The sequence below is a fragment of the Glandiceps talaboti genome, chromosome 12, assembly GCF_964340395.1.
Source record: "Glandiceps talaboti chromosome 12, keGlaTala1.1, whole genome shotgun sequence".
NCBI classification, from domain to species: Eukaryota; Metazoa; Hemichordata; class Enteropneusta; family Spengelidae; genus Glandiceps; species Glandiceps talaboti.
Genome location: NC_135560.1, coordinates 8,729,115 through 8,755,112, shown reverse-complemented (window position 1 = coordinate 8,755,112; position 25,998 = coordinate 8,729,115). Strand labels below are relative to the sequence as shown.

The 25,998-nt window shown below is 36.2% G+C and overlaps 1 protein-coding gene across 8 annotated transcripts in view; it reads left to right on the top strand.

Moving 5' to 3' along the window:
* Positions 1-1,256: 1,256 nt before the first annotated feature.
* Positions 1,257-25,998, top strand: part of LOC144443813 (uncharacterized) — a 41,968-nt gene continuing 17,226 nt past the window's right edge. For 2 of the 8 annotated variants that reach the window (XM_078133361.1, XM_078133362.1), the window contains exons 1-5: positions 1,259-1,527; positions 3,609-3,734; positions 12,126-12,259; positions 20,543-20,588; positions 24,195-24,266. In XM_078133361.1, coding sequence (XP_077989487.1) covers positions 1,414-1,527; positions 3,609-3,734; positions 12,126-12,259; positions 20,543-20,588; positions 24,195-24,266 — 492 coding nt within the window. In that variant the 5' untranslated portion in view covers positions 1,259-1,413. Of the gene's footprint in view, positions 1,528-3,608; positions 3,735-6,818; positions 7,029-12,125; positions 12,260-20,542; positions 20,589-23,869; positions 23,942-24,022; positions 24,095-24,194; positions 24,267-25,998 lie in introns of those variants that run through there. The other 6 variants (XM_078133365.1, XM_078133366.1, XM_078133363.1 and 3 more) reach the window with 6 other exon arrangements.

Below are 25,998 nucleotides of genomic sequence, written 5' to 3'. Positions count from 1 at the left end.
ATGTTGATTCGTCGTGTACTTTCTGTATTATGTCTCATATGAACTAAATAAAAATGGTTAGCATTTTTGTTATCAATGTGTATAGTTAAAAAAAATGGAAAGCAAAACAAGTTAAAAATACGAAAAAATTAAACCGCTTCCTGGGGACAGTCTAGTGTTAGGTTACATATTTGCTTGTGTTTTCGTACTTTCGTTAGTCATGTAAAAGCATTCATTTGTAGATTGAAATCTTCGTCTATAACTTATACTAGCATAGCAGTGTCTCACAAATTGTCACTTGTGATGTCTGGTTTTATTATATTTACCAAAAATATAAAGCTTAATGATTGGTTAATTAAAACAATAAGGACATTGTGCTAGAAGTACTCGGATGTTTTAGTCATTTGAGAGCGCGATGTATTAAGGAAGTGAACGTCGTGGGTTAGGCCAAGTAGTAGGGTGACCCGGGTGAAATCACGTCAACAGTTTTCGTTGCCGTCTAAGGATGCTGAAAGAGGAAAGGTCAGGAAATCAACAGCTGTCCTGTAATCGCTGTCGTCTGACTCATAAAAGTGACGATTGCCAACTATGTTGATGACCTAGCATCTAACCATGGTTGCTGCCCTACTTGGCGTTATAGATAGTCCAACCCAGTTGTGCCTCACGATGTTCATGATGTTAGCTATCTCTCTTATCGCACTTACTAAAATACACGGAGTTCAAAATAAAGAAAAGACCAATCCTTGTATAATATAAATGTATGTCTTGCTGTTCCAAGGGCTGGAATAATGTTCCTTTAAAACTTCGCCAGTTTTATGGAATTCCTTGGTGTTTATATCAATGTAAGTAAGCCGTTGTGGCACAAATCAAACATACATATTGCTATTGCGATCAGCCATGAATGATAGATAAAAGTTGTATTTAACTTAATAAAAGAAAACTTAAGAATACACATAGACTGAAGAATGCACGGAGTTGAAAACGATGTTGAAGGTACGTCCATAGTTGTGTGACTCGAATGTACAACTACCATGCATGGACTATAGACAGTTGGCCCCCAGAATGACAAAATAAGGTAATTTGCGACGGCCAGCTTCAGACGGTTGCCAAATATGGAGACTGTATTTGGCGAATCGGCGTAGCGATGGAAACCAGACCTTGGTATTAGGGTGACGTCACCTCTGATGTGGGATAAGTTACACAGAAAACGGACGATCGATTGGATGACTGTCAGGTCATGTGACTGAACCCCTCTGGCTCATCAAATTGTTTATCGAGTAATATCATTTACTCTCACTACCAGCTAGGGCATCAATTGAGTGGATCGCGCTTTCCTGCTCTCTCCTATCATTCCCACATTCCAAGACACGACTCAGTTCGCCATCTTTTGATTTTCATCTTTCTTTGTGGAAAGTTTCAACTCAACAGATCACCATGGAAATCATCAAGAAGAAGATGCAATCTTTGAGGTTGGAGAAGGAGAATGCCTTGGATATGAAAGACGCCGCCGACCAAGAAGCTAAGAATGCTTTAACTAAAGCTGACACAGTAAGTTACAAAAAAATTCCAGTAGGAAAATGTAGAATTCCTTGCATACTTGTATTTAACCGTATACTAGTTTTTGTCAGACAATTCCCTTTAAACCTATTACCATAGTTATCAATGAGTTGCTTTTACAAAGAAAGAGCTTTGTAAAAACTGCAATTATCCAGCGGAAACGGAGTTTTTACATTGCACAGACCAGGACACTCCTTGGGAGGAGAACAAGATCAAGCTGCTGGAGAAATGCCAACTTTTCCTAACATATGGTGGCCCAAAAGTTCTTATCACAGTTCTGGGCATACTTCAACCAATCTCATGTTTGGCTAGAATATTAAGAGAGCCAACAAAAAGAATTTGGTTTTTATTTCTGAAATATTTATATATAGTCTGCGATTGAGATTTAACTTGAAGAAGACTTTCCGATAATTTGGAGATATAACCCGTATTTACACTTGAACTTTCTAGAACAACCGACAACATGTGTGAATTTATACACTATATATATTTTTTTCTTCAAATTTTAACATATCTGTGAAACGATATTGTCAGATATGTCTCTCTTCTTCACATTTAGCAGAAATGCAATATATGCTAATGAAATATTTCACATATTTTGACCTGTACTTAAAACATATTCAAGATGGCGGCGAAGGATGCGTTGACTGTTTGTAACATATGGGCTGCCAACGGGTGGCAAGTAAAACAATAACTATCAGTGCGATACTAGTTTCGCCAAAACAATTGAATACATGCGCTATCTTCTACCATATCGGATTCATTAGTTTTGTACAACCGAGTTTCAATATATGAGAAACTTCACGAAAATTGTTTAGAAATTTGCACCATACCAAATATTCGGTAAATTTTATTCAACAGAACTAAAATTGGCATCTTAGCCATGTTTAGTTAAATTCAGAGTCGATAAACTAGTCAGTGGATTTTACACTACCAGAAGTATTTCATCACCCGAAAGAAGCAGTTTTCCAGTATAACAAGCGACTACAAAAGAGATAAGTTTGCAGTACCAGAAAGTTAAAAAATCGAGTTGGTAAGTTTTAAAATACAAGAAACAAAATGTTAGGCGACAGTGTACAGAAACATTCAAAATAAACGAAAGTCAGTCAGTATTACCAAAAAATTGGTAACAAAGTCGGCGACATGTAATTTTCAATACACCGGGGCAATGACGTGGAAGTATGTGGGTTTTAAAACCAGACAGTTGACGACACAATCAACATAATTGAGATACCAAATGTTTACGAATGAGAAATTTCAAGTGATAGAATCCAAAGCAGGAAGCCAAACTACATATGAAAATTAAGATGTTTAACGAAAGTGTACACGTATGTTTATGTAACAACTTGACGCGTGACTTCAATGAGGGGGGGGGGGGTCAAAGCCCTCCCCACAATCTCAAAAAATATGTCGTATATGATGTAATGTTATACTGTATTAGTTATAGAAAATTAAGGAATTTTCCTTTCGTATAGTGATATTTTCGCTCGTCGGATCGTCTTCGAGTTGATGACATTGACGCCTTTATATTGAATTGAACTTATATGGCAGGTTCCATATTTGGGTTGTTGGTCGCTTTAGTCACCATATCTTTACTAAATTTGAATAATATATATCACGAAAAAAAACATTAATGACAACATAGATAACAAAACAAAATATACCATGACAATGCTAACAAAAGAGGAAACACACACAAAACGTTGGAAAAATATTCACATCGACATTTCATTTAAATATGTATAATTATTTCAATAACTCGTGTTTCATAACATGAATTGTATTGAGTAGTAGAGTTGAGATGTAGTGTTGTTTCACCTCTTTGGTCGCCATGGAAACAGTTACTAAGGTTTACCGTATTTAACGTGCGTAACAACGAAATATCACTACATAGTAAATAGAGGTATGACCAATTCGTTTCGTTGAATGTTGTGTACCAACTTGATAGGGTCACACTAAGCTTAACGTTTCCATAGTGATGCATGTTGACCTCAAAGTCGCAATGTAAAAATTGGAAATTGGTGAATGAAAATAAAAGGAAAATATTTACTCAACTCTATATTTTGTAACAGGCTGAGGAAGAAAACAGGGAACTCCAAAAGAAAATCAAGAGTCTGGAACTGGAATTGGACACAACCCAGGAAAAACTTTCGTTGTGCACGAATGAAATGGAAGGCGCTCAGAAGACGGCACAATCTGTACGTACATATATTTCTTGCGTGTGATCATGGTAGCTTGATAGTTCAATATATATATATATATATATATATATATATATATATATATATATATATATATATATATATATATATATATATATATATATATATATGTGTGTGTGTGTGTGTGTGTGTGTGTGTGTGCCGCGCGCGCATGTGTGTATGTACATGTATGCGCGTGCGCATAAGTGTGTATGTATGTATGTATGTATGTATGTATGTATGTATGTAAGTATGTATGTATGTATGTATGTATGTATGTATGTATGCATGTACGTATGTATGTATGTATGTATGTATGTATGTATGTATGTATGTATGTATGTATGTATGTATGTATGTATGTATGACAAGCATCAACAGAAGAACTATTTGTTATTGTATTGACATAGAACGGTTCATGTTGCAGTAACATCTGTGAAGGAAAAATACCCAAATATTAAGGAATTGTTCCTTCATTTTCACCGGGACATAGTATAGAGTGTATTGATACATTTGTAGCAGCAGGATTCGTTACGGTATGATCTTTTCCTAAAGAAAACAACAACAATCTAAGTCGTAATACGTGTTCCTATGGTATAAGCCAATAGCCTAAACAGACTAGCTTGTTTTCAATGTAGCTGATGTGATACTTCGATAACTCCCTCATCTTCAAGATATGAAGATACTTTATAGATACGAGAGCTATCGGACCCGAAAACAGGCTAAATTATTTCTGACTGAAGTTGCCTTTTAGGAATTAAAAGTTGAGATCTGCGTCAACTACACACACACACACACACACACACACACACACACAAATATATATATATATATATTATATACATATATACGTAGAGTTTCATTCTACTTTCGCAACGTAGAGTGCTTAATAAGCTTGGAGAGCAATACATACATAAAATGTGTGTGTGTGTGTGTGTGTGTGTTTGTGTGTGTATATATATATATATATATATATATATATATATATATATATATATATATATATATATATATATATATATATATATATATATATATATATATATATATATGCATGTATATACACACGTAGTTAACTATCTAATAACTGTCACAATCTAATGCGGTGTAAAGGAATCAAGGATGGGATTCACAATCCCTTTCTTTCTAACGAGGAAATGAGTGTTTGGCCATGATCGATCATGCACATTAATAGGGTAAATTCATAGAAAAAGAGGGTGTTTCATTGTGTGAATTGGTGCTGATCTTCTGCAATAAATGCACATAAATTATCTAGACATCTGACCAAGTAGCCTAGAATCCAGTCCTATGGAGGATTTTGCTCCTAAAAAAAGCGAGAGCAAAATCTCCACTATCTCTGGAAATATGCGCTCCAAGGGTTCCGACACATCGACCCACTCTGAGATGTTGGAACTCTCGGAGCGCATATTTCCTGAGCTAAATCCCCACACGACAGTGGAGTTTTAGTATAGTTTTATACGTGTTTCGATCATCTCCACCAGAGAACGACTACACGTATATAGTAACTAGATTACTGGGGTTTTAGGCTACTGGTCAGGTCACGTGTCGAACTGAAAGATTCTTCATCAACGCTTGAACAAATAGAAGAAGGTGCTGATTGCTTGTCACTTGTATGGTCAATCGATACACAAGTCACAAACGAATGGGAAGGCTACATTAATGGCAACATTGCTAAATCACCACAGAGTTTAGGTCAAATCTAAACATCATGAACAACAAATAATGCAAACGCAACACTTTTTTCACATTGTACAATACTTTGTTTTGAAACCATGGTAAAACTTTGATTGGTTCCTAGGGTGACGTTTAAAAATATATAGAAAAGAAACATGTATTTTGATTTCTACTTATTAGTAGTCATGACTTAGGAACTTATCCTTCTCCTCACCTGGCGGTGATTTCATGGGTTTAAATCCCATTGGCCACCTCCTTATATGGAATACTACGTCCGGAATGCGAGCGTAACGCTTTCATATTGTCATGCAAATAAAGCTTTTCTGTCCGGTGGAAGTACCCCCCGAGTAATTGGTCGGCCCACACGCAAACTGTCCATTAACTTGGTAAATGCATGGTTCTATAAAGACCCACATGAAATGTCAGACTTTATAGCATTCTAAAATATACACATTAAATAAAACATAAAAATAAAGAACAGGCAAATAAAGTCTTGGTCTGAGTAACACGAACAAGTACAACAATTTATAATATAATATAATATAATATAATATAATATGAAAAAATCATACAGATTGATTCGAGTGCCTGTGTGTGGTTTCCATGCCATGGGTATTTGTGTTTATTTTATGACTGGCATTTCGTAAGGTGGACTTCGAAATTGACGGAATCATGTGTATGCAGTTGTAAGCTTATGTCATATTTATTGTAATAAACCCTTCGCGTCCTTAATATGACAACAGAAACTTTTGAAACGTTGGACACGTTCATAAATGGCTCTATTGTTGTGATATTGTTATTATTACAATTACATGGCACAAAATGGCATGTAACCTTTCTGTAATTATCGCAAAGACAAAGACTCTCTGTAAATAATAATACAGAACTTCATAATGAAATGAGTAGGCGTAACTCATTCCGAGGAACCAAATCTGTGTTGCAGTTCACCTCTGGACCCAGGTTGCCAGGAGATACCAAACGAGCTTGCCTTCATCATCGATGTGTGCGACGATAGCGTCAGCTATCTAACGGGGAGTAACTCTGTTACCTGTAATTGCAGCGCTGTTGAATGTGCCTGTCGAACTCAATGTAAGAGCATGCGGCCGCGGCCGATGAACTGATACATCATCATCAATGGCGACTCTCAGCACAGGTTGCTTACCTGATGAAGGTATCACTCCGCATAGCTGTCCCGGCTTACAATAATATACGAGAAAAAATGATATAGTATTCAGCAATATATCCCAAATAAACCAAATAAAATGAAACCTCGTCCTACAACCTACTAATTTCTTTATGTTATGATTATATTTTGTAAACTATGTATTTTACTGGAGGTGTGGTGGGGCGTAAGGATATTTAAATGTACACAAATTACCTTGCTAAAAACGGTGAAGCGGTGTGTATGCAGATCGGCATAGTCATTACCTAGGTCTGTCTATTGGGTGTGTTCATCGCCAGGAATCATCAGAATTTTAAGAAATGGACTCTATCAGGAAGAAGATTAGTGCACTTAGGGATGAAGTTGAACAAGCAAATGATCGGGCTGATGATTTGGAAAGGGCGTTGCAGACAGAGAAGGACCGAGGCGATGTTGTAAGCTGCCATTTTGAACACTCACGTAATAGTCCTCATTTGAGCACATACACACACACACTCGTACATATACAAGTCTGTTAGGTGACTGCACAGGTATAGTCTGCAGTTTGTCGCTGTTGAATATCAGCTTTTAGTGAACTATAAATATATGTAGGGCGATGTGACAATCGCAACGACAGGTAAATTTAAAATGATCACGCTTGATTGATAATAATGAAAGAAACTTACAGGACATCTGATCAAAACACGTAAAGTAAATAACGGGCGATGAGAGGGTATCGAGGTATTACTGCCTGTCTGGCTAATAAATTTTAAGATGGCCATATTACAAAGTTGACACATATTTCAAGAGGTTTGTTATTCGAATATATCGCTACAAATTGAAGCGTAACAAAGTGTACAGTGTAGCCATTTGGACAGTCTGGCTGGGTACACTTTGCTACCTGAATGTACCGTACTTACGGTATTTTTATGTTGTTTAGTCGACCAACCAGAAAAGCATAATTAAAAATTAAGAGTTGGACAAGATTTCTGTCGGTATTTACAGTATTTACACAGTGTGTATTAGGTCGAATTTATCACCGGATTGTGACAGTATTTCCAGAGGAAGGCCGTATGACTCAGTTCAGTTCATTTACGCTGTAGACATATTTAATGAGCATGGTAACATTAAGGAAATAATAGAAACGTTGTCCACTAGAAGTTAACTAAAGTTGCTGAACATTGAACAAGGACAGGTCTGTGGTATTACAGTAAAACATGTGGCAATGCAAGGAATTTCAGGCCATAAATTGCATCACTATTAAGTAAACAAATGTAATCTATGCAAATATTGCCAATTTCATGCAGGTATTCCAATCTGATCCTCTGAAAAATGTTTACCCAAAATTATCCATGTTAAATATAACTTAGTATTTTTATAATATGTGTTAGTGCTCTATGTAAATAATCATAAATTTGACAGCCATTGGCAGTTGCTTAGATTTTATAGTGTAGTATGAATGTCAAACAGAGCATTCCTATTTGATGAAGTGTTTTACAATGTCATGCTGTCCCAACATTTAAGTATACTACACATATGAAATATTCATGCGAACTAGTTTTTCCATGGAGTAGATTTCAGACAGGGTTGTTTTTGTTTGTTGTGTTTTTGTTGAAGTAGCTGTTTCCTTCTACAAAGTCTCTATGACTGATTAGCTTGGCCTAGCCTCAGTGCAAACACAAAACCAGCATGACGTCAGGGTTCAGACAGTGTCAATTTCCACCCTACCCCAACACTCCTCCATTTCAGTATCATACCGATGACCTCATACAAGGTCTGAATCTGTCACCTTCTACCAAATATAGCAGCACTTGTATGGACAGATGCAACTTTTAATCCATTCATGATGTGACAATAGAATATTCATCTAGAAAAAAAAAAATTTTGTAGTAAGATAAAAATGGTTTCTGGGAGTGAATGCTTTTGCTGTGATGCTCATGAATATTTAGGTGTAGCACAAAAGATAGGTGTTCATGGTGCAATAATGGAGAGCTTACCGCTAAATACTGAACTCAAAACACTGTTTATTCATAGCAATACATTAGCAGAGTTGTGTCACTGTGACGGATTACCGCTGACAAAATACTGATTTGGTTGAGGCATGTAACCATGAATATTTATGTTGTAGTTATGACATGACATCCATCGACTGTGTCCATTCAAAATGAATTATCTATGCATATTACACTTACAGGGACAAGCAAACACTCATTATCATTGTGAAGTGTTACACTGACATGACCTGGAAAGATTTAGGACCATGTCTTGTACTGCAAGAGTCAACTAGTAATGTGATCATGTAATTCATGTGGAACGTTATTAGAATAATTATTAGTCCCTGATGCAAATCAGCCATTATTTCACTGCTAATAGAAAATGACTTATCATATTACACAGCGGCCATTTTGGAGTGACCTTTTAGCTAAGTGCATTGTATTGCCTGACCATATTCTCGTACATCAATTTAATGTATGTTGTCTTAGACTAAATGTAACTTTTTGATGTTTGATCATGTAGAGCCTTTCATAAATAGCAACATTTTACTGAGTACAGATGGCTTTTAGTTTTTACAATGTATGCAGGAAATGAAGCCATGTGTCAGGCCACTGAGCTGATAACCAGCAACTTGTCAAGATTATTTATTTATTTATTAATTAGTTGAATTAAAATGGCACAGTACAGCACCTATAAATCTCCCACTATTAGTAAATTCAGTGATGCAGTGTGTACAACTGATTGCATCACTGTGTTGTTGAAAGATGGAGACATACATATACAAAAGACTGCATAGTTTAACTTTGATGTAATCATATGACAAATTTCTGAATATAAAAGTCATCAACCAGAAATTACATAATTATTCTTATGTCAAGCAGTGGCTGATTCACACATTGTCTGTCCTGATAAATTATGAAATTGTGAATCATCAATATATTTTGAACAATTTAATTATTTAAATATAAACTAGAGTATTTCAGTGTGTCAAGTTTGTGAAATAATTGTAATTTGAGTCATTAATCTATTAATTGTCAAACTCAAAGGATATTGGATCGATAATAACACTTAGTGATAAACATATATACACATACACACACATACATACATACATATATATATACACACACACGCATACATACATGTAACATACATGCATACACACACACATACATACATACATACATACATACATACATACATACACACACACACAGTGATACATACATACACATACACATAAAATTAAATTTATGTCTACAAATATTCAATATATACATATATTTAGGTATACAAATAAGGCCATTCAAACAATACCAAGTCATTTTTTTGTTAAGATATATTTTATTGAAGCAAATAGTGTTCATCTGCATGTATATAAAAATAGGAAGTCTAAAAATGCCAACAATACAATATGCAGGCAGCTGCAAGAGTATGTGTAATTAATTCAATGGCTTATCCATGATTGTTATAAAAAAACCATGGTCCAAAATGGCAATTGACTGGTTATGAATTCTCAATAGTGATGATGACAACAAAAAAATATGATTTGGACAAAGTGAATGGGCAATGACAAAAAAGTTGCTGGTATATTGACTGGTGAAAAGTAAACAACTTGAAAAGGAAAGAGTCCATTCATCAACTCTTCTTATATTACTGTACATACAAGGTTATGACCTCCATGTTCATGGCTAGAGTGACTGTGTTGTATGAAATAGGAAGAGAATTATTGAAATACTGAATTAAAGAGTTGTAGGTTGCTTGTACATAGTGTGTAGTAAGACTTTGTTTATGGACATGTTTTCAGACTTCATCTCATATCCTTGTCAAAATTAAGAGTACTACAAAATACATTTTGTATTTTAACAACTAAAAAAATTGTTGGTACATGTAGGGTGCTAGTGTATTGTGTTTAGGAAGAGTTGGTTTATGGATGTGTTTTCAGACGACATCTCATATCCTTGTCAAAAACAAAAATAATGCAATATATTTCAACCAACTAAAAAAATTGTTGGTAGATTAACATGTAGGTTGCTACATGTAGTACATAATGTGTAGGAAGACTTTGTTTATGGATGTGTTTCCAGACTTCCTCTCATATCCTTGTCAAAAATAAGAGTCATACAAGATATTTCAACCAACTAAAAAAATTGTCGGTACATGTAGGTTGCTAGTATATTGTGTGTAGGAAGACTTTGTTTATGGGTGTGGTTTCAGACTTCTATTCTTGTGAAGGGCAACTATAATACAATAAATATTAACCAACTAAAAAATTGTTGGTACCGGTATGTGGCAAATACAAGTGGATGAAGTTTTGATGGAAAATAAAATATCTGATAGGGGTGTCACCGTGTGAAGGAAATGTGTTTCGTTGTTGACATGCTGACACAAGAAGTAAACGAATGAGTGTAAATAAGCCAACATTGTAGCTGTAGGATAAACAAATACAAAATTTGGACAGTTTGAATCCTTCTTTTCAAAAATCGTTTTTGGTTCCTCCTGCATGCATAATAATACCAGGGTGTTTTCAGTTGTGTAATGTTGTATCAAAGGGTAGTTGTATTTTAGAGATTATAGTAACCAAGAAACAAATGTGTTCAACAACGACAGTCACATTTCAATTTAAACTGTATTGGGTAAAGTTTAACTTTTGAGTTAAAAATTACTTGTACACAACAACATGTGAAGATCTCATACAATGAATTTCTGTCCATACTGTAACCAAAGCATACAAGTTCATCATAACCGTCACGTGGTAATCTGTAAATCATGCTATGTGAAATAATAGAAAGGAAATTAGTATGGTTTTGTTGAAGAGGAAGGAAGGAACGTGCGTAGATGAGATAGTTGTGTTGCTTGCTGTCACATGTGTTTATTGCACTATATTCCACTTTTGGTACTTTCCCTGTTTGATGGCAATGGACTAGATTATAGATAGATATACACAAAATGAATTATGATATACTGATATGTCATGTATGTATGTACAGTATATACACTCATCAATAAAAGTAGTCATAACTGAGTTTTCCAGACACTAGTAAATCACTTTGCAGAATTTATATTTTGATACATGTACATTGAAGAGAGTGATAGTGTGAATGGGTTTGTGTAGAAATGTGATTGTGGGTGTGTTGGTATGTGTGTGTGTGTGTGTGTGTGTGTGTGTGTGTGTGTGTGTGTGTGTGTGTGTGTGTGTGTGTGTGTATGTATGTGTGTGTATTTATGTATGTGTGTCATAGTGTATGTCACTTTATCATAAAGTGTGTTGATATTTCACTGTGTTTATGTGAAAAGAATGTCTCCATGGAAGGTGTTAGCAACACCATTTGTACCAGTGTCAACTGTTTCCATAGTTAGGTCTGCTGTCATGAAGAGGGTGATAGTGTGAATGAGTTTGTGTAGAAATGTGATTGTGGGTGTGTTGGTATATCTGTGTGTGTGTGTGTGTGTGTGTGTGTGTGTGTGTGTGTGTGTGTGTGTGTGTATGTGTATGTGTGTTGTTAAAACTATTACTGTTTGACTAACACCTAAATCTTTAAATTTTGCTATCACAGGCAGAAGCTGAGGTGAGCTCACTGCAGAGACGTCTTACCCTTCTTGATGATGAATTGGAACGTGCCCAGACAAGACTTGTTTCTACTACAGAAAAGCTAGGAGAAACAGAAAAAGCTGCCGATGAAAGTGAGAGGTAAGAACTGTTCAGTGTAGTGACAAAATATTTGTATTTGAATGAAGTGTGTTGGACAGGGAATATGAGCATAAAATTTTCACGAAAGATATTATTGTAGAATGAAATGGCAGCTAAACAAAGTATTTTTATTGGCTACAAAAAGTGTTATCAGGTAGTCTTTTTGGTACGCCTTGAGAAGGTGAAATGTTTATGTATGGTTTATGTGATGTGTGGTTATCTGTGTAAATGTATGTGTGTGCTTGATGTGTATGGAGTGTTTGCACAAACAAAGGGTGTGTAGTACAGCTTATCTTATATTCAATGATGGCAAACTCCAGGGGCAGACATGGAGCTATGTTCACTGCACCGTGATAACATTCATTAGAGCAAAATTTAGATCCCCAGAATATGGCCCATTTACACTGTCTGGTTGGGTAAACACAGTACTGTATTGTAGTTGTCTACAAAGTCGATTATATCAGGGTACTTGCCTATTTGACAAAGGTGATTGAATTCCAGGTTTTTGTTTACAGTTAGTGTAAATTGTACATGGTAGAAGTTATTTTCTATTTATATATCAGGGGATGTTCATTATACAGTCTGATCTACAGACCCCTTTCTCTAGGAATTAGGTCACACTTCATGAAGTAGATTATTAATCATCTGCCAATGATTCACTCCCTTAGGATATGATTATATTTTCTCTCAATCTTGTCTCCATTTTATTCATGAAATACCACTATAAGGAGTTGTTGTATTTGGTAGAGCAGAGACCCAACCTGTCGTGATTGGTCATAGGATCGATTTGGCTATCCATATTTGGCATGTCATAGCTCTGCCTGTCATTGGTTGATGGACAGACTTGTGCTAATTGTCTGGAGTTTGAAAAAAAAATGTCTATAGTTGGTTGAATATGATATGTTATGTATTTCCGAGTGCACTAAAATATGTGTTTAAAAATTGACATGTGGTATGATTTATAATTCATTATGAATCAAAGGACAGTGTTTAGATGGTAAAGTAGGTGAAATCACTCAGTTATTTTATTGGCGTTCCCTACTAGAAATGTAAATGTATGGTACAGTGTATTGAAGACTGTACCTGTTTACCAAATTTCCCCTCACTTTGCAATGCAAGTGGGTTTGTCAGTCATATTACCGTCAATGGTACAATGTATTGGAAACACAGCCAGTTTTACCTTATTTCCCCCTTTCTGTTACCAAAGTTCTCAGACCTTTAGCAAAAAACATTCAGTAAACTGTGTTAATCAAAGTACATGCAGCTAAGTCATATTGAGCTCATGGTGTGGTGATGTGTCACAGACAGTACGTGCTGCCAACCGTAATTACAAATGCTCTATAGAAAGCTTTGTCAGTGTTAGAATAGAAACTCTCAAAAATCCAACGTAAAGAGATTCTTAGAACAATGAACTGCTAATTCTACAGATTACAGGACACACTATAGAAGAGCAGATACATTGGTATAAAAATACCAGTTGATTGACGTCAAGCTTGACTGAGTATTTGATAGGGCTGGACGTCACTTCTATTCATTCTAATAGTAGGGTGGTTGCTTTTTATTGTGGTTAGTTAGGTGGATTGTTTACAGCCGTGTACACACACAATGTTGTAGTATTTCTATACCATACTTGGAATGTGACGCACACACAGGATAGAAAGGAAACCTGAAATTCTGAGTTGATGTGGAGATATTCTGTCAATGCTAACTATGTTGATGGTTGGGTCATCTTTGAGGTGTTCGGTGTGCTTGTGTAAAATATGTGACTTTTGTTGATTCTAGGAGTACAAAATGTTAGAAATCATGAATTTCTGTATATCTGTATTGTTGATGTACAAGCACCAATACTGGTTGTCGTGTACATAGTCAAGGATCACATGTGGAGCAATACTGTCAAAGTACTAAGGAGCCCTGGTATTGGTAGCATTCAGTGTAGTTTTGAAGACTTGTAAATTTGTTTTTTTGTATGTCAAATGCAAGTTTCTTGAGGTGTGAGTGTCCATAGTGGCAGTGTTTTAGGAATTCTTGACTGTTGATATTGTGTACGCAGAATTATAGTTTGTAACTTTTATGAAATGTTACAAATTTTGTAATTTTGGCAAGTTAGTGGCAGTGTTTTAGGAATTCTTGACTGTTGATATTGTGTACGCAGAATTATAGTTTGTAACTTTTATGAAATGTTACAAATTTTGTAATTTTGGCAAGTTGCTACTACATTTTTACAAAATGTTAGCAAGTCTGAAGGCATTTAAATTTTGTATGTGTGATGATTACTTATTCAAGTTTTCACCAACATTTTCAGACTTTTATCTCAAAAATAAATGTACGTGTGTCTAGGGAGGGGATCTCACCTACTAGAAACCAAGCCCTTAGTCAGGACCATGGAGATATAGTGTAGATGTGTAGTTTGTGGTTTAGCTGGTGGCTAATTAACTGACTGGTTACCCTGGCATTAACTAGATAGGTTACTCTGCTATGTAATAGCCTTGTGGGTTCTCTTCTCAAATAGGTGACTCTGTAGAATGACTTGGTTGGTTAATTTTTCCAGATATAGTGTGAACATGTTCTGCCAGACAGCTAGATATGGTGGGTTACCATTCTGAATAACCACAGACAACTTCCTTGTAAAATAACTAAGCAGGTAACCCTCTCTGTGTATGCCTATACTTCCATGGTCCTGACTATAAGGGCTTGGTTTCTAGTAGGTGAGATCCCCTCCCTGCCCCAGCCAAATCCCTATAGTTTAGATAGGTTATCTTCCCTTCCCTGCAAAATAAACTGCCCTGCCTTGCCAAATAATTATAAGTGTTACCCTTCCTTACGTTCCAAACACCTAGATGGGTTACTCCTGTGTCCCGCCCTCCCAAATAGCTGCAGGGTGTACAAATTCCTAACTGTATAAAGGTACTATTCAAGGTTCACATCCCAAGAAAATAAACAATGGTAATCCTTCTGGCTTTGTGGCCAACCTCAGTTGATCAAGGTAAATGAAAAGTCAACAAAAGTACAAGAAGGTCACCTACACCTGGACAAACAATAGTCAAGTAAGTCCTAAGAATAAAATGGTATGATGTTTATAATTGGCTATCGGATTAGAATGATAGAGATATCTACCAATCAGAACATGAAATATATCAGATACAGTGATATTGCATATCTCTGGCACTTTGCCTTATTTATATATTGCTGTTTGCTGACGTGACCTTTGCTTCAAAATATTGACATCTATTGGTATAAAGAGGAAGACTCAGGAGTACAAGTCATTTTTTTTTTCCTAGAATGTCGATGCCTCTGTTGAATTGTTCAAATATGAAAAACTGATGGCTGTCAGGTGGTGTCCGTGGCGTCATCTGGTATGGTGGAACCAAATGTGACACTCAATACAACCATATATCTTTTGTCAAGGTTTCCACATCTGTGAGAATTGGCTGGCAACATTTTGGTAGCCGTGAAGTGTCATTGTATATTTAGAAGAAAAGTAGTTCTGGAAAGCTGTCAGATTGTAATGCTATGTTTACCCATTGATGATGCATATGTATGGTTTCCCCGACATACAATGTTTCAGACTACTTCGTAAAAATAGTTGAAATTTGTGAACATGATTTATTCTTACAATGTGAAAATTTACCACAGTCTGAAGACTAATTTTTTGGGAGAATCGCCAACTAATGACCAATTGGCGTGGTTAAAATATTAAATTTACAGTGTGATTATAATGTTTCTATAACTAAGCTTTGTTGCAGATATAAATGTTAGTACTTTCTCTGTTATTGCAATATTTAACATCTGTTGTCTGTTCTCCAATAAAATTTGATTGGGGAAAAAAATCATACACATCCTGTTTTTACCAAGCATGTCAGGAAAGAACCAGTGATGTATACAGCTTCCTATTCACCACACATCATGAGATATCATCATGATATGCAAATATACTAGACAGTGTCCTAGCAACAGATGTACTTATGGTGATTGTTAGCACCTTGATTTTTGCATTATGATAATGTAGTCATATGTACATAAATTTAGATACTGACAGCTGGACCATCAGGAATCTCATTGTAGGAAAAATATCAGGCCAGCTGAAATTTGATTTACTGATTTTTACCACTTGAAAACATGAAGAAGTAAAATACAATATTTGTATGTAGTTTGAGATTAAAATAAAATTGCACACAGTACTCTCTGCATTACTTCTATATTTATCACTGGATTCCATAATATATGCACAATAATGCAGAGTATACATAGCATTACCATAACATATGCTAGGTCAGTGGATTTACCAGATGAAGGTGTGGGGATTATACCAAAGGAAGGCCATTATCAAGGGAGTTGTTAGAATGACAAGTATGTCCTCATTAGCCAAGGCCACTTTGAATTAGATAATTACATTTGTGATATGTTCACTGTTAATTGCACTCACACATGTGACTTGTCAATGTAAAATTATACAGTTCTGTAGTGATTCTGTTGCTATGAACTTATCACAGCATAGCCCAGAGTCTTGGCTATCTTGAACATGTTGTGAACTAGAACGCTAGTCTAATCCTATTCTGTCAAGCCAGTATGTGAAGTCAGATAACCAAGTCTCTGAGCTATACTGTCAAGTCAGATAGCCAAGTCTCTGGGCTATACTGTCAAGTCAGTGTGTCAAGTCAGATAGCCAAGTCTCTGGGCTATACTGTCAAGTCAGTGTGTCAAGTCAGATAGCCAAGTCTCTGGGCTATACTGTCAAGTCAGTGTGTCAAGTCAGATAGCCAAGTCTCTGGGCTATACTGTCAAGTCAGTATGTCAAGTCAGATAGCCAAGTCTCTGGGCTATACTGTCAAGTCAGTGTGTCAAGTCAGATAGCCAAGTCTCATGGCTTGATACTGTCAAGCCAGTATGTTTTAGTCAGATAGGCAAGTCTCTGGGCTATACTGTCAAGCCACTATGTTTAGTCGGATAGGCAGTTCTCTGGGCTAATCATAGCATTGATGACTAGCACTGTGGCAAATATATAGCTAGCTTAGCAGCTTCACTGGGCTGATCTTGGTGATATCCTCTCAAACAGGACATTGTTTGATAAGATTAATTATTGCAGAACAGGATTTGACATGATTAATGATTAGAAGAGAACAGGACATTGTTACGTGTAGATCGTTGATGGTTCTGAGCTAATGCAGGCCGTAATTTTGAAAAATGTCTGATATTTTCTATAAATACTAGGCTGTAACTTGTTACTCTATATGGTCCTGGACGCTCATAGTTATTACAAGTTACAGTAAACAGTGTGGAAACTTGAAGCCAATAATACTGAAGGACATTAAATTGTTTTCAAAATCTTTAAAGACAGTATAAATTCAAGGTTTTGAAATTTAAGGTAGCAGTGAACCTCAGGGAATATCTTTGAATGTTGTGGTTGAGAGAATAACGCCATAAACCAGGGCAATTTAACACCCATAAAATCAGTAAAGTTTTGAAATGCATGTGGCATGTTTATTTGCTACATGATTATTGACAAATACAGGTCAAAGGTCAAAGTCATAAAGAAGACAGGTCAGACATCAGATAAAAGTGGAGAAAGGTTTATAACCACTTCTATAGTCAGTCCTGTCATTAAAAGGAAAACCCTCGATTACAGGAGTGCCCCCACATTCTTAGCATTCTTTGTTGGCTAGTCAAGCTTAGAGTGGTTTGGTAAAGGATATACAAGGAATGGAGTAATATGTAAATAAGGTCTGAAATCCTGAATATCGCTGTACATGCTAAAAGATGTCCACATGACCTTTCTCTCCAATCCCATTAACTGCATCAGAACTATTTTAATCTGGTCACAAACTTTGAGAATCTATTTTTTTTTTTTAAATGCTCACAAAGTTTGAATGACGATTTTTGTTTACGTAGGACTTTATCAAACCTTTCACAAATTTTAATACCCTGTTCATACTACCCTTGTCTTTTTTTAAACTATTTGAACAAACTTGGTTGAATTTTTATGTATGCTTGTGTAATAATTGTCGGGTTCAATGATATGCATATATACATTGAACAAGGAGTCTTTGTTGCATGGATAACTTCGCTGACCGGACTGCGCTGACCGAACAAAAGTTGGCATTTTACCAGGATGGCTAAGTCTGTATGTGAACTGTGTACCATGTTACATAGTGGTATAACCTTTCTATAGAGGGATTTGGGAGAACTGTGCAACTTTTGTTGATGATGATATGCAGATTAGTGGGCTGGTATGTTTACTTGTGCAGTTCTGATAACACCTGGTATTGTTGGTTGGTTGATTCTGTCAGATATGAGGTTACAGGGTCTATACTTCCTCAGCAACTGTCAACGTAGGAATATGAAGTCTGAGAGAATGTTTATACAGAACAATTGCCTTACAGTGAATGGTTAGACATGCAGTGTTTTGGAATGCATGGTTTCAGGCAATGAGATGGCATATCTTACCATTGTAGGACATGTTTTACCATCGTCAAGATGTCAAAAATTGGGCCTTATCTTAGATTTGGAAATGATCGCCAGATTTGAAAGCCAACAACTAGTCTCTAGGATCAAGTCTACATGTGATTTAACTCCCAACAATTAGCTATTTCTATACACTGTTTGTTGCTGTAAAGAGAATCACAATAATAGGTACATAGTATACATTTGTAAGGTGACTGTCACTCATAAACTACTGATTTCTTGGGTCTTGGGTTGCAGCAGGCAAACTTAGTTATTTACAGATGGTGAACTGAGGTATGCAACACTTGCACAATATTAGTAATTGCAGGAAATATGGAACTCTGTGCCAACCATGTACCACACTTAGTGTGTAAATGTAGGAAAATATGTCAAGTTTGAATCAATACTGAACTTCTTTGTCAACATATCTTTGAGTTTATCAACATGAATTCATCAGTTCATCCTAGTCAAAACTGACACAGAATGTGTACCCTGGAAGGCCATGTTGGTGATAATAATACTGTATCTTCTATGGGACTTTGTATGATATGAGCAACACACAGTATCATTCTGGGTTTATATGCATTCCATCAATAGATCCTTAGAGGGGGGTGTTTTCAAATGACTCTTAGCTGATTTTACTCAAGTGAAATATCATAGAGTGACATGGTGCAGTACTGTGGGATAGAGCAGAGCAACCTATGTGAAGGTTACATGGTGGGACAGACTATAAAGTGACTATGATTGACAAATAAAACATTCTCAGATTTACTCTACTTTGGAGTTATTCCAAGGGTTTGTATTAAAGGTGGTATGTGTATGTGATGAAGTATGGACTTATTGCAGTTAATGTTGTGCAAGGACTATGTGCTGATGTGTGTGTGTGTGTGTGTGTGTGTGTGTGTGTGTGTGTGTGTGTGTGTGTGTGTGTGTGTGTGTGTGTATGTGTGTGTGTGTGTGTGTGTGTGTGTGTGTGTGTGTGTGTGTGTGTGTGTGTGTGTGTGTGTGTATGTGTGTATGTGCATACACATGACAGTTGAATAGGCCATATACCATAACACTACATGTATGAGAATGCATCCCAGCAGGCTCTCAGGTAGTAGTCTGTACAACCACAGCAGTGTACTGGTGTACCGTGGGAAAAGCATTGTATAGTAAACATGAGATTATTTATTGGTTGGATGGACGCTGCTCTTGGCATGGGGATAAAACAGTGCATGTGAAGGATTCCAACAAGTGTTGCAAACAATAACAAAATGTCAAACATGAAGGACACTTGACCTGGGCTCTCCTATCAATAATGATTTTGTGTTTCATAAGACCTTGTCATCTTATATCTGTCTGTAGTATTATTCCATAGATAGCAGAGAGTTTTAAAAACTGGTCAAAGCAAACAACGTGTATGACCAACTAAAAGTGTCTTTCGTACTTCTGATGGAACTCAGTAATTTTGCTATGGTTTCCTATAAGAGAGGGCGAAAATTTGCTAAACACTCTAGATCTCCATACCATAATAGTGGGGGTGAACTTGGTAAAATGACTTGGGAAATCAGGAGGTTTTGCGTAGTTACTGCCCTTCGCAAAAACACTGGTTTCATGTATAGGTACCTTAGTAAAATGGCTTTGGCATTCAGGTAGATTTTTACACAGTGACACACCCTAAACAAACACTCTGGTAAGGGAACCTTTAGTAAAATGACTAAGGAATTCTGGTAGAGTCTATGAAAACCAATTGAATTTGTATTAGGGTTTGGGAATAGGATTTATCAAAATGAGTTTTTTTGGTGTGTGTGTAAACACCGAGTAGGCACCCATTATAACCTTGTCGTTCTTGTTCACTTTCAGAGCAAGGAAAGTGCTTGAAAATAGGGGCTTGACCGATGATGACAGGGTAAGTCAGTCTTATAAATTTATCATCTCTCTGCTTCTACATCTTTCTTGTCTTCTTTGTTTTCGTTTTACTTCTATTTTTACTTCTCTTTGACATTCTTTCTCTACATTTCCTTTGTTTTCTCAGCTCTCATTCTTCTCCTTTTATTTTTTCTCTCATCCACTTTCTCTAGGTTCTGTCCTTTTCCTACATCTTCTGTGTTGTCACCAATTGTAGTGACAGTATATCTAATGTTTCTCAACAGTGTTACACAATCAACAGAGACATACAATATTATGTTTAGAATTGAAAGTAGAACAACATACACATTCAAGGTTCTCCACAATTTGGAGAAAAAATTGAAATGGGTAGCCTCATTTGCATGTAATGTGCATATCATTAGCATATTTTTAGATCTTGACAATTGACAACGAAAGCATTTTCATTTTTTCAACATCAAGAATGGTTTAAAATCAATTAAATACCTATTTTCAGCAGTGACCATTAAACAAATAAGAAAACACAAAAGTATAAAAAAAAAAATTCAATTTCAAACTTTAATTATTCATCATGACAAAAACAGAGGGGTGGTTATCACAAATAAAGGGGTGACCCCACAAACAGAGAAGTAGCCCACGACAACTGAGGGGTGGTGCACAACTCAAAAACCCATAGTGGAGTACACTGACATTGAAGTATTCAGTATGTATATTTAATTGTATCATGGCCTAGAATGTCACTACAGGATAGTTTAGGACAGCATAGATTCCAGATTATCTGTGTCTGTGCCTATTTTTATGGTGTCTGGGAACCAGTGGACAGGGTCAAAGGTGCAGAGATAAAACTCCTTGACTATAGATGCTAGAAGTCTGCTTCTCTAATATAGCCAGTCAGTGAACAAACAACGACATTAAAATTGGGTAATGAATACAGTATAGAATACAGTACAGGACATTCCAAGCAAATCTCAAGTTTGACTCATAAAAAATTGCATTTCCAGGTATAGTGGATTGTATAATTTATTCACAGTTCAGTGCATGTGACTTGGAGTTCATGAATATTGTAAAATGAAAGGTCAAGGTGTTTAAATATGCAAGATGTAAGGTCACAGTTTTGGAATGCGTTTAAGTGTAAGGCCAATGTGTTCAAACTGTTCAAAGCTGTATTAATACTCAAGTGTTGTTTTCAGACACTTTATTTCATCAAGTGTTGTAACTGCTACCAAACAAGTCACAAAGTATTAGCCAACATGGTATAGGAATGTTATCCTGTCCTACATAACCACAATAGAGTCTTTGAATTGCAGACCAGCCCACCCTCCATCATCTTTTCAAGTGTAGCTCCAATAGTGCCATTGACAAACTTGTTTTCACCTACCAGTAAATTATTCATACCCGGCTCCTATTCAGCATTGCTGTATATAAATTCAATGCAAGATATGGTGGTACATTCTAATTGTATGTAAAAGACCACACGCCGTTTATTAAGGATTCAGAGTTTTGGTACATGTAGATCAGCAGCCTTGATCCCCAGCAGGAGGTCAAAGGTTATCTGTAGTAGGAGGTCAGAGGTGAAGATATTATAATTAGTACAGTATATATATGGCATTGTTGTTGTCCAATGAAAGGGTGATGAAGGAAACACTATGAATAGTGTATGTCTGCTGTACAGTCTCCAAACAAGACAACTTTTCATGCGATTGAATGAAAATAATAACTAAGACAGATAGGGGAAATGGCTGGTGTTACAAATACAACAGTCTACGAAAATCACTCAAAATTTCACGCATCCAAAATTATTTTCTGATACAGTCAAACTGAATTAGATGAATGCATGCACATTATGTTAAATGTAATCAAAGTCTTGAAAAAAAGATGTTCAAAGCTATTGGATCCAGAATTCATCGTTAACCAGTTACTGGTGAAGGTTGCCATGGTTTCAAAACACAGCAATACAACTGAAGAAGAGGCTGGTAATGTTAATTCCTAGGAAAGAAGGCCATATTAGAAAATTCATGCATGCTGGTCTTGAATTTAGTATTTTGTTAATTTAGTATTACCCTTATAGGTTTGTATTTTAAGAAGAAAACTGACATTAAAAGTGCCATTAAAAAGTTAAGCAGGCTTTCAAATCCTAAACATCAATAAATTGGGTTGTAGTTTCAAATCTCATCATAGTCTCTTCAACTTTTATGAGAAACTGCAGTTTGGGAATTGTTATTGTAGAATGAAAGCCTAGCTAGTTTTGTAGTTATGTGTACGACAATGTTGAGATGACTAATATATGATGATTCTTATCTTGTCGTTCCTTAGTAGAGATCTAACATAACATCACTCAGTGAAACTTACAAAAGATTCACTTACCTCTTCATCACATAGTTAGCAACACGATTCTTGCACTATCTCCATGGCAACTAGTGTGAATTTCCATGGCGACTACTAATGCATATCACTATGGCAACTACTAACCTGCTTGTCTTTATCTCTAGATATTGACAGCTTTGTCACACTAACTTTATCCATCTTGCTTTCAAACAGATGCAGTGTTGTTAATTTCATAAAATTTGTCAACTGACATAGATATATCATTGTATCTTGCGAGATATCCGCCGTCACTAGGCAACACTGTCACTTCACAACCACTGATCTGCCTTCAACTACCAAGTTTCATGTTCAGCTATTTGCTACTAAGTATCCCATAATTTTCAGCTGTCTGCTACTAACCATCCCATAATATCATTTCTGTAGGACAACAATAGCAGTCATCATTGATCTTGTTGATACAGTAAGAATGGAAAACCCCAAATATTGATAAAAATCGTGAATACGCAAATTGACATTTAAATATTGAATTCAAGTCATGAATATGCAAATATTGAAATCTTGAAATCCTGGATTTACAAGTAAACATGTAAATTACACTGCTGAGGCAAAGTCTAGCCTTGTGAGATCAACAAATGGCGTTTGTTGATAGATTTTATGTAAAACATGCTGTGAAAAAATTTATGTTTCGTTTGAAATCGGATAGTTTTGTACTTTTAGACTAAAATGTCAGTAAAAGTATTACAGACTACAGACACTGGTGTCAGTGATCTGAACAACAATCTTAACAACCACTGATGTTCTGACAAAGGACGCCAGATGGCAGGTTTTCCAATTTTGCTGTAGTCATTCCATCATGCTTACTAACATACCACTACAACTTGCAGTCTTTCTCTCATCCAGTTAGGTAGGGATCCTAGGTAAACTGTGGCGTTTCTATTATTTGATTTCTTTCAATAATCAAGTCATACTCTTTTACAGATAGTTGATCTTGAAAGGCAACTAAGAGAGGCACAGAAGGATGCAGAGGATGCAGATCGAAAATACGAAGAGGTAATGCCATGGCAACGCTCAACAGAGTACATGCTAAACTCTGTGATGTACTAACGACACACTTTCCCTTTCTACCCCTAGATAGAATTTCTCACTGATCAGGTGAAAAACGCACGTCTAATGGCCGAGGAATCTGAGCGCAAGTATGCCGAGGTAACAGTTTGAACCATGTCACCTTCTTTTCCTCTTTGTTGTGGCGGGATATGTGTGCTTCATCTCTTCTTTCCTACTCTTTAATATCTTTTAAACTTAGATCACAGAATTAGAAAAGCAGGTAGAGGCTGCCAGAAAGATGGCTGAGGACTCCGATCAAAAGTATGAGGAGGTAAACCAGCACTTTGTCTTTGTCTAGCTTCATACACACTTCCCTTCTGTCTCTTCCAATTTCCATTCTCTCTTTTACATGGCAAGTTCAGTTTTCCATGAATGCTTCCAGACTAACCTGCCAATGCGGGAATGGTTATTATGCATGGCAGTTGTATACAGGTAGAGTATATTGACATACACATCAGTTTCTTCCTCCTCCTCATCGTCATCATCATCATCATCATCGTCATCATCCTCTCCATCCCTGTGTTTTTATTCTTCATCAATCTACGTTTAGATTATCTTTATTTACATCCTAAACTAACTTTCCTTTCTCTTACCTGCATGTATGTAAATGTGACCAAAACCAACAAGGTCAAAGGTCACCCCGACTGACTGTGTGATTTTTGTGTGTATGCATGCTATTTGATGAGGAGATCTATATTCAGTGGAAAACCTAGATTCATAAAAAACAATCTTAAAAAAACGTAAACGTGAATTCATTCTCAATAGTCAATATTTGGAATCAGGTTTGGAAACTGATACAAAATTAATTTGAGCAAATCATTGACGTATATGAAGTAATAAATTTTGACTGTCAGGAATTTTCTCACCTCTAAAGATTTAAGTTCGGATATTCCGAAGTAATGGAAAAATGGATCCCATTCACAAGCTAATGGATATTAATTTGTTAAAATCGAAAAAGTAGATCAGTCATGATAGGCAATGGCCAAGTTGGTTGTAACGATTGTTTGATAGTTGAAAGTTGAAATACCAACCCAGTATCCACACAAATGAAATTTGAACGGTTGGAAATGTATTGAATATTTTGCCGATCTAGTTTGTACATATTCTAAGCCTATGACAGGAATTCTCCTCATCAATAATTGATTAAACCCAGTGTTTTGTGTGTGATTAATCTACGGTGCTATCAGCACTGACAAATTGCTTCTATGTGCAATGAGCTTGGATGGCGTCTGATGTTAACTTGACGAATGTGAACATCTGTACAGGTAACCTCAACTCATTGCTTGATTTGAGAGGTCTACATCTATACCAAGCTAGCTAGTCTGGTTAATGTCATAGTATCGGTAGCCTCGTTTACACCATAGTGTGCAGTATGTGACGAATTCCTGAGTCCTACGTCGGTGTCTAAGACAAATTTGTGTTTATTCATAGAATAGTCCATGTTGAGATATTATATCCAAAAAAACATTCCATGCTCTGGATTCACTGTTCTATTACAGTTCTGAACTTGCCATATTGATAGGGTACCTTATATATTTCAACTAAAATGACTTCGCCTTCATCACATGGTTTGATGATGTAAACTTGTCCAATGACAATTTGAAATATTGTATGGAATGGGGGATGCTGGGGTTAAGGATTGGCGGGAGAGGGGGTTCAGGAATTCCAACTCTGTCTTGCATCAGGATGGACCAGAAAGTGTGAATTTATCGAAGTGACCAGAGACTGTTGTGATCTTGAGGTAAGACTAAGAGTCCATCCTGAGGCAGGAGTCACAAGATGTAAGCGAAGCTACAGATACACACACACAAGATGGCAGACCAGTGCCTGACAGCACTAACTTATTGATACGCACGATCATATGCTATCTAACTGGTACAGAGTAACCCTCTCCAATCACTTTGAGTTAGAGTTTTACATTTCTATTTAGTCATGTAACATTGTCAGTAATTGAATGTATGTATATGGATCTCTATGCAATGACATGTGATTTCTCTCTGTTA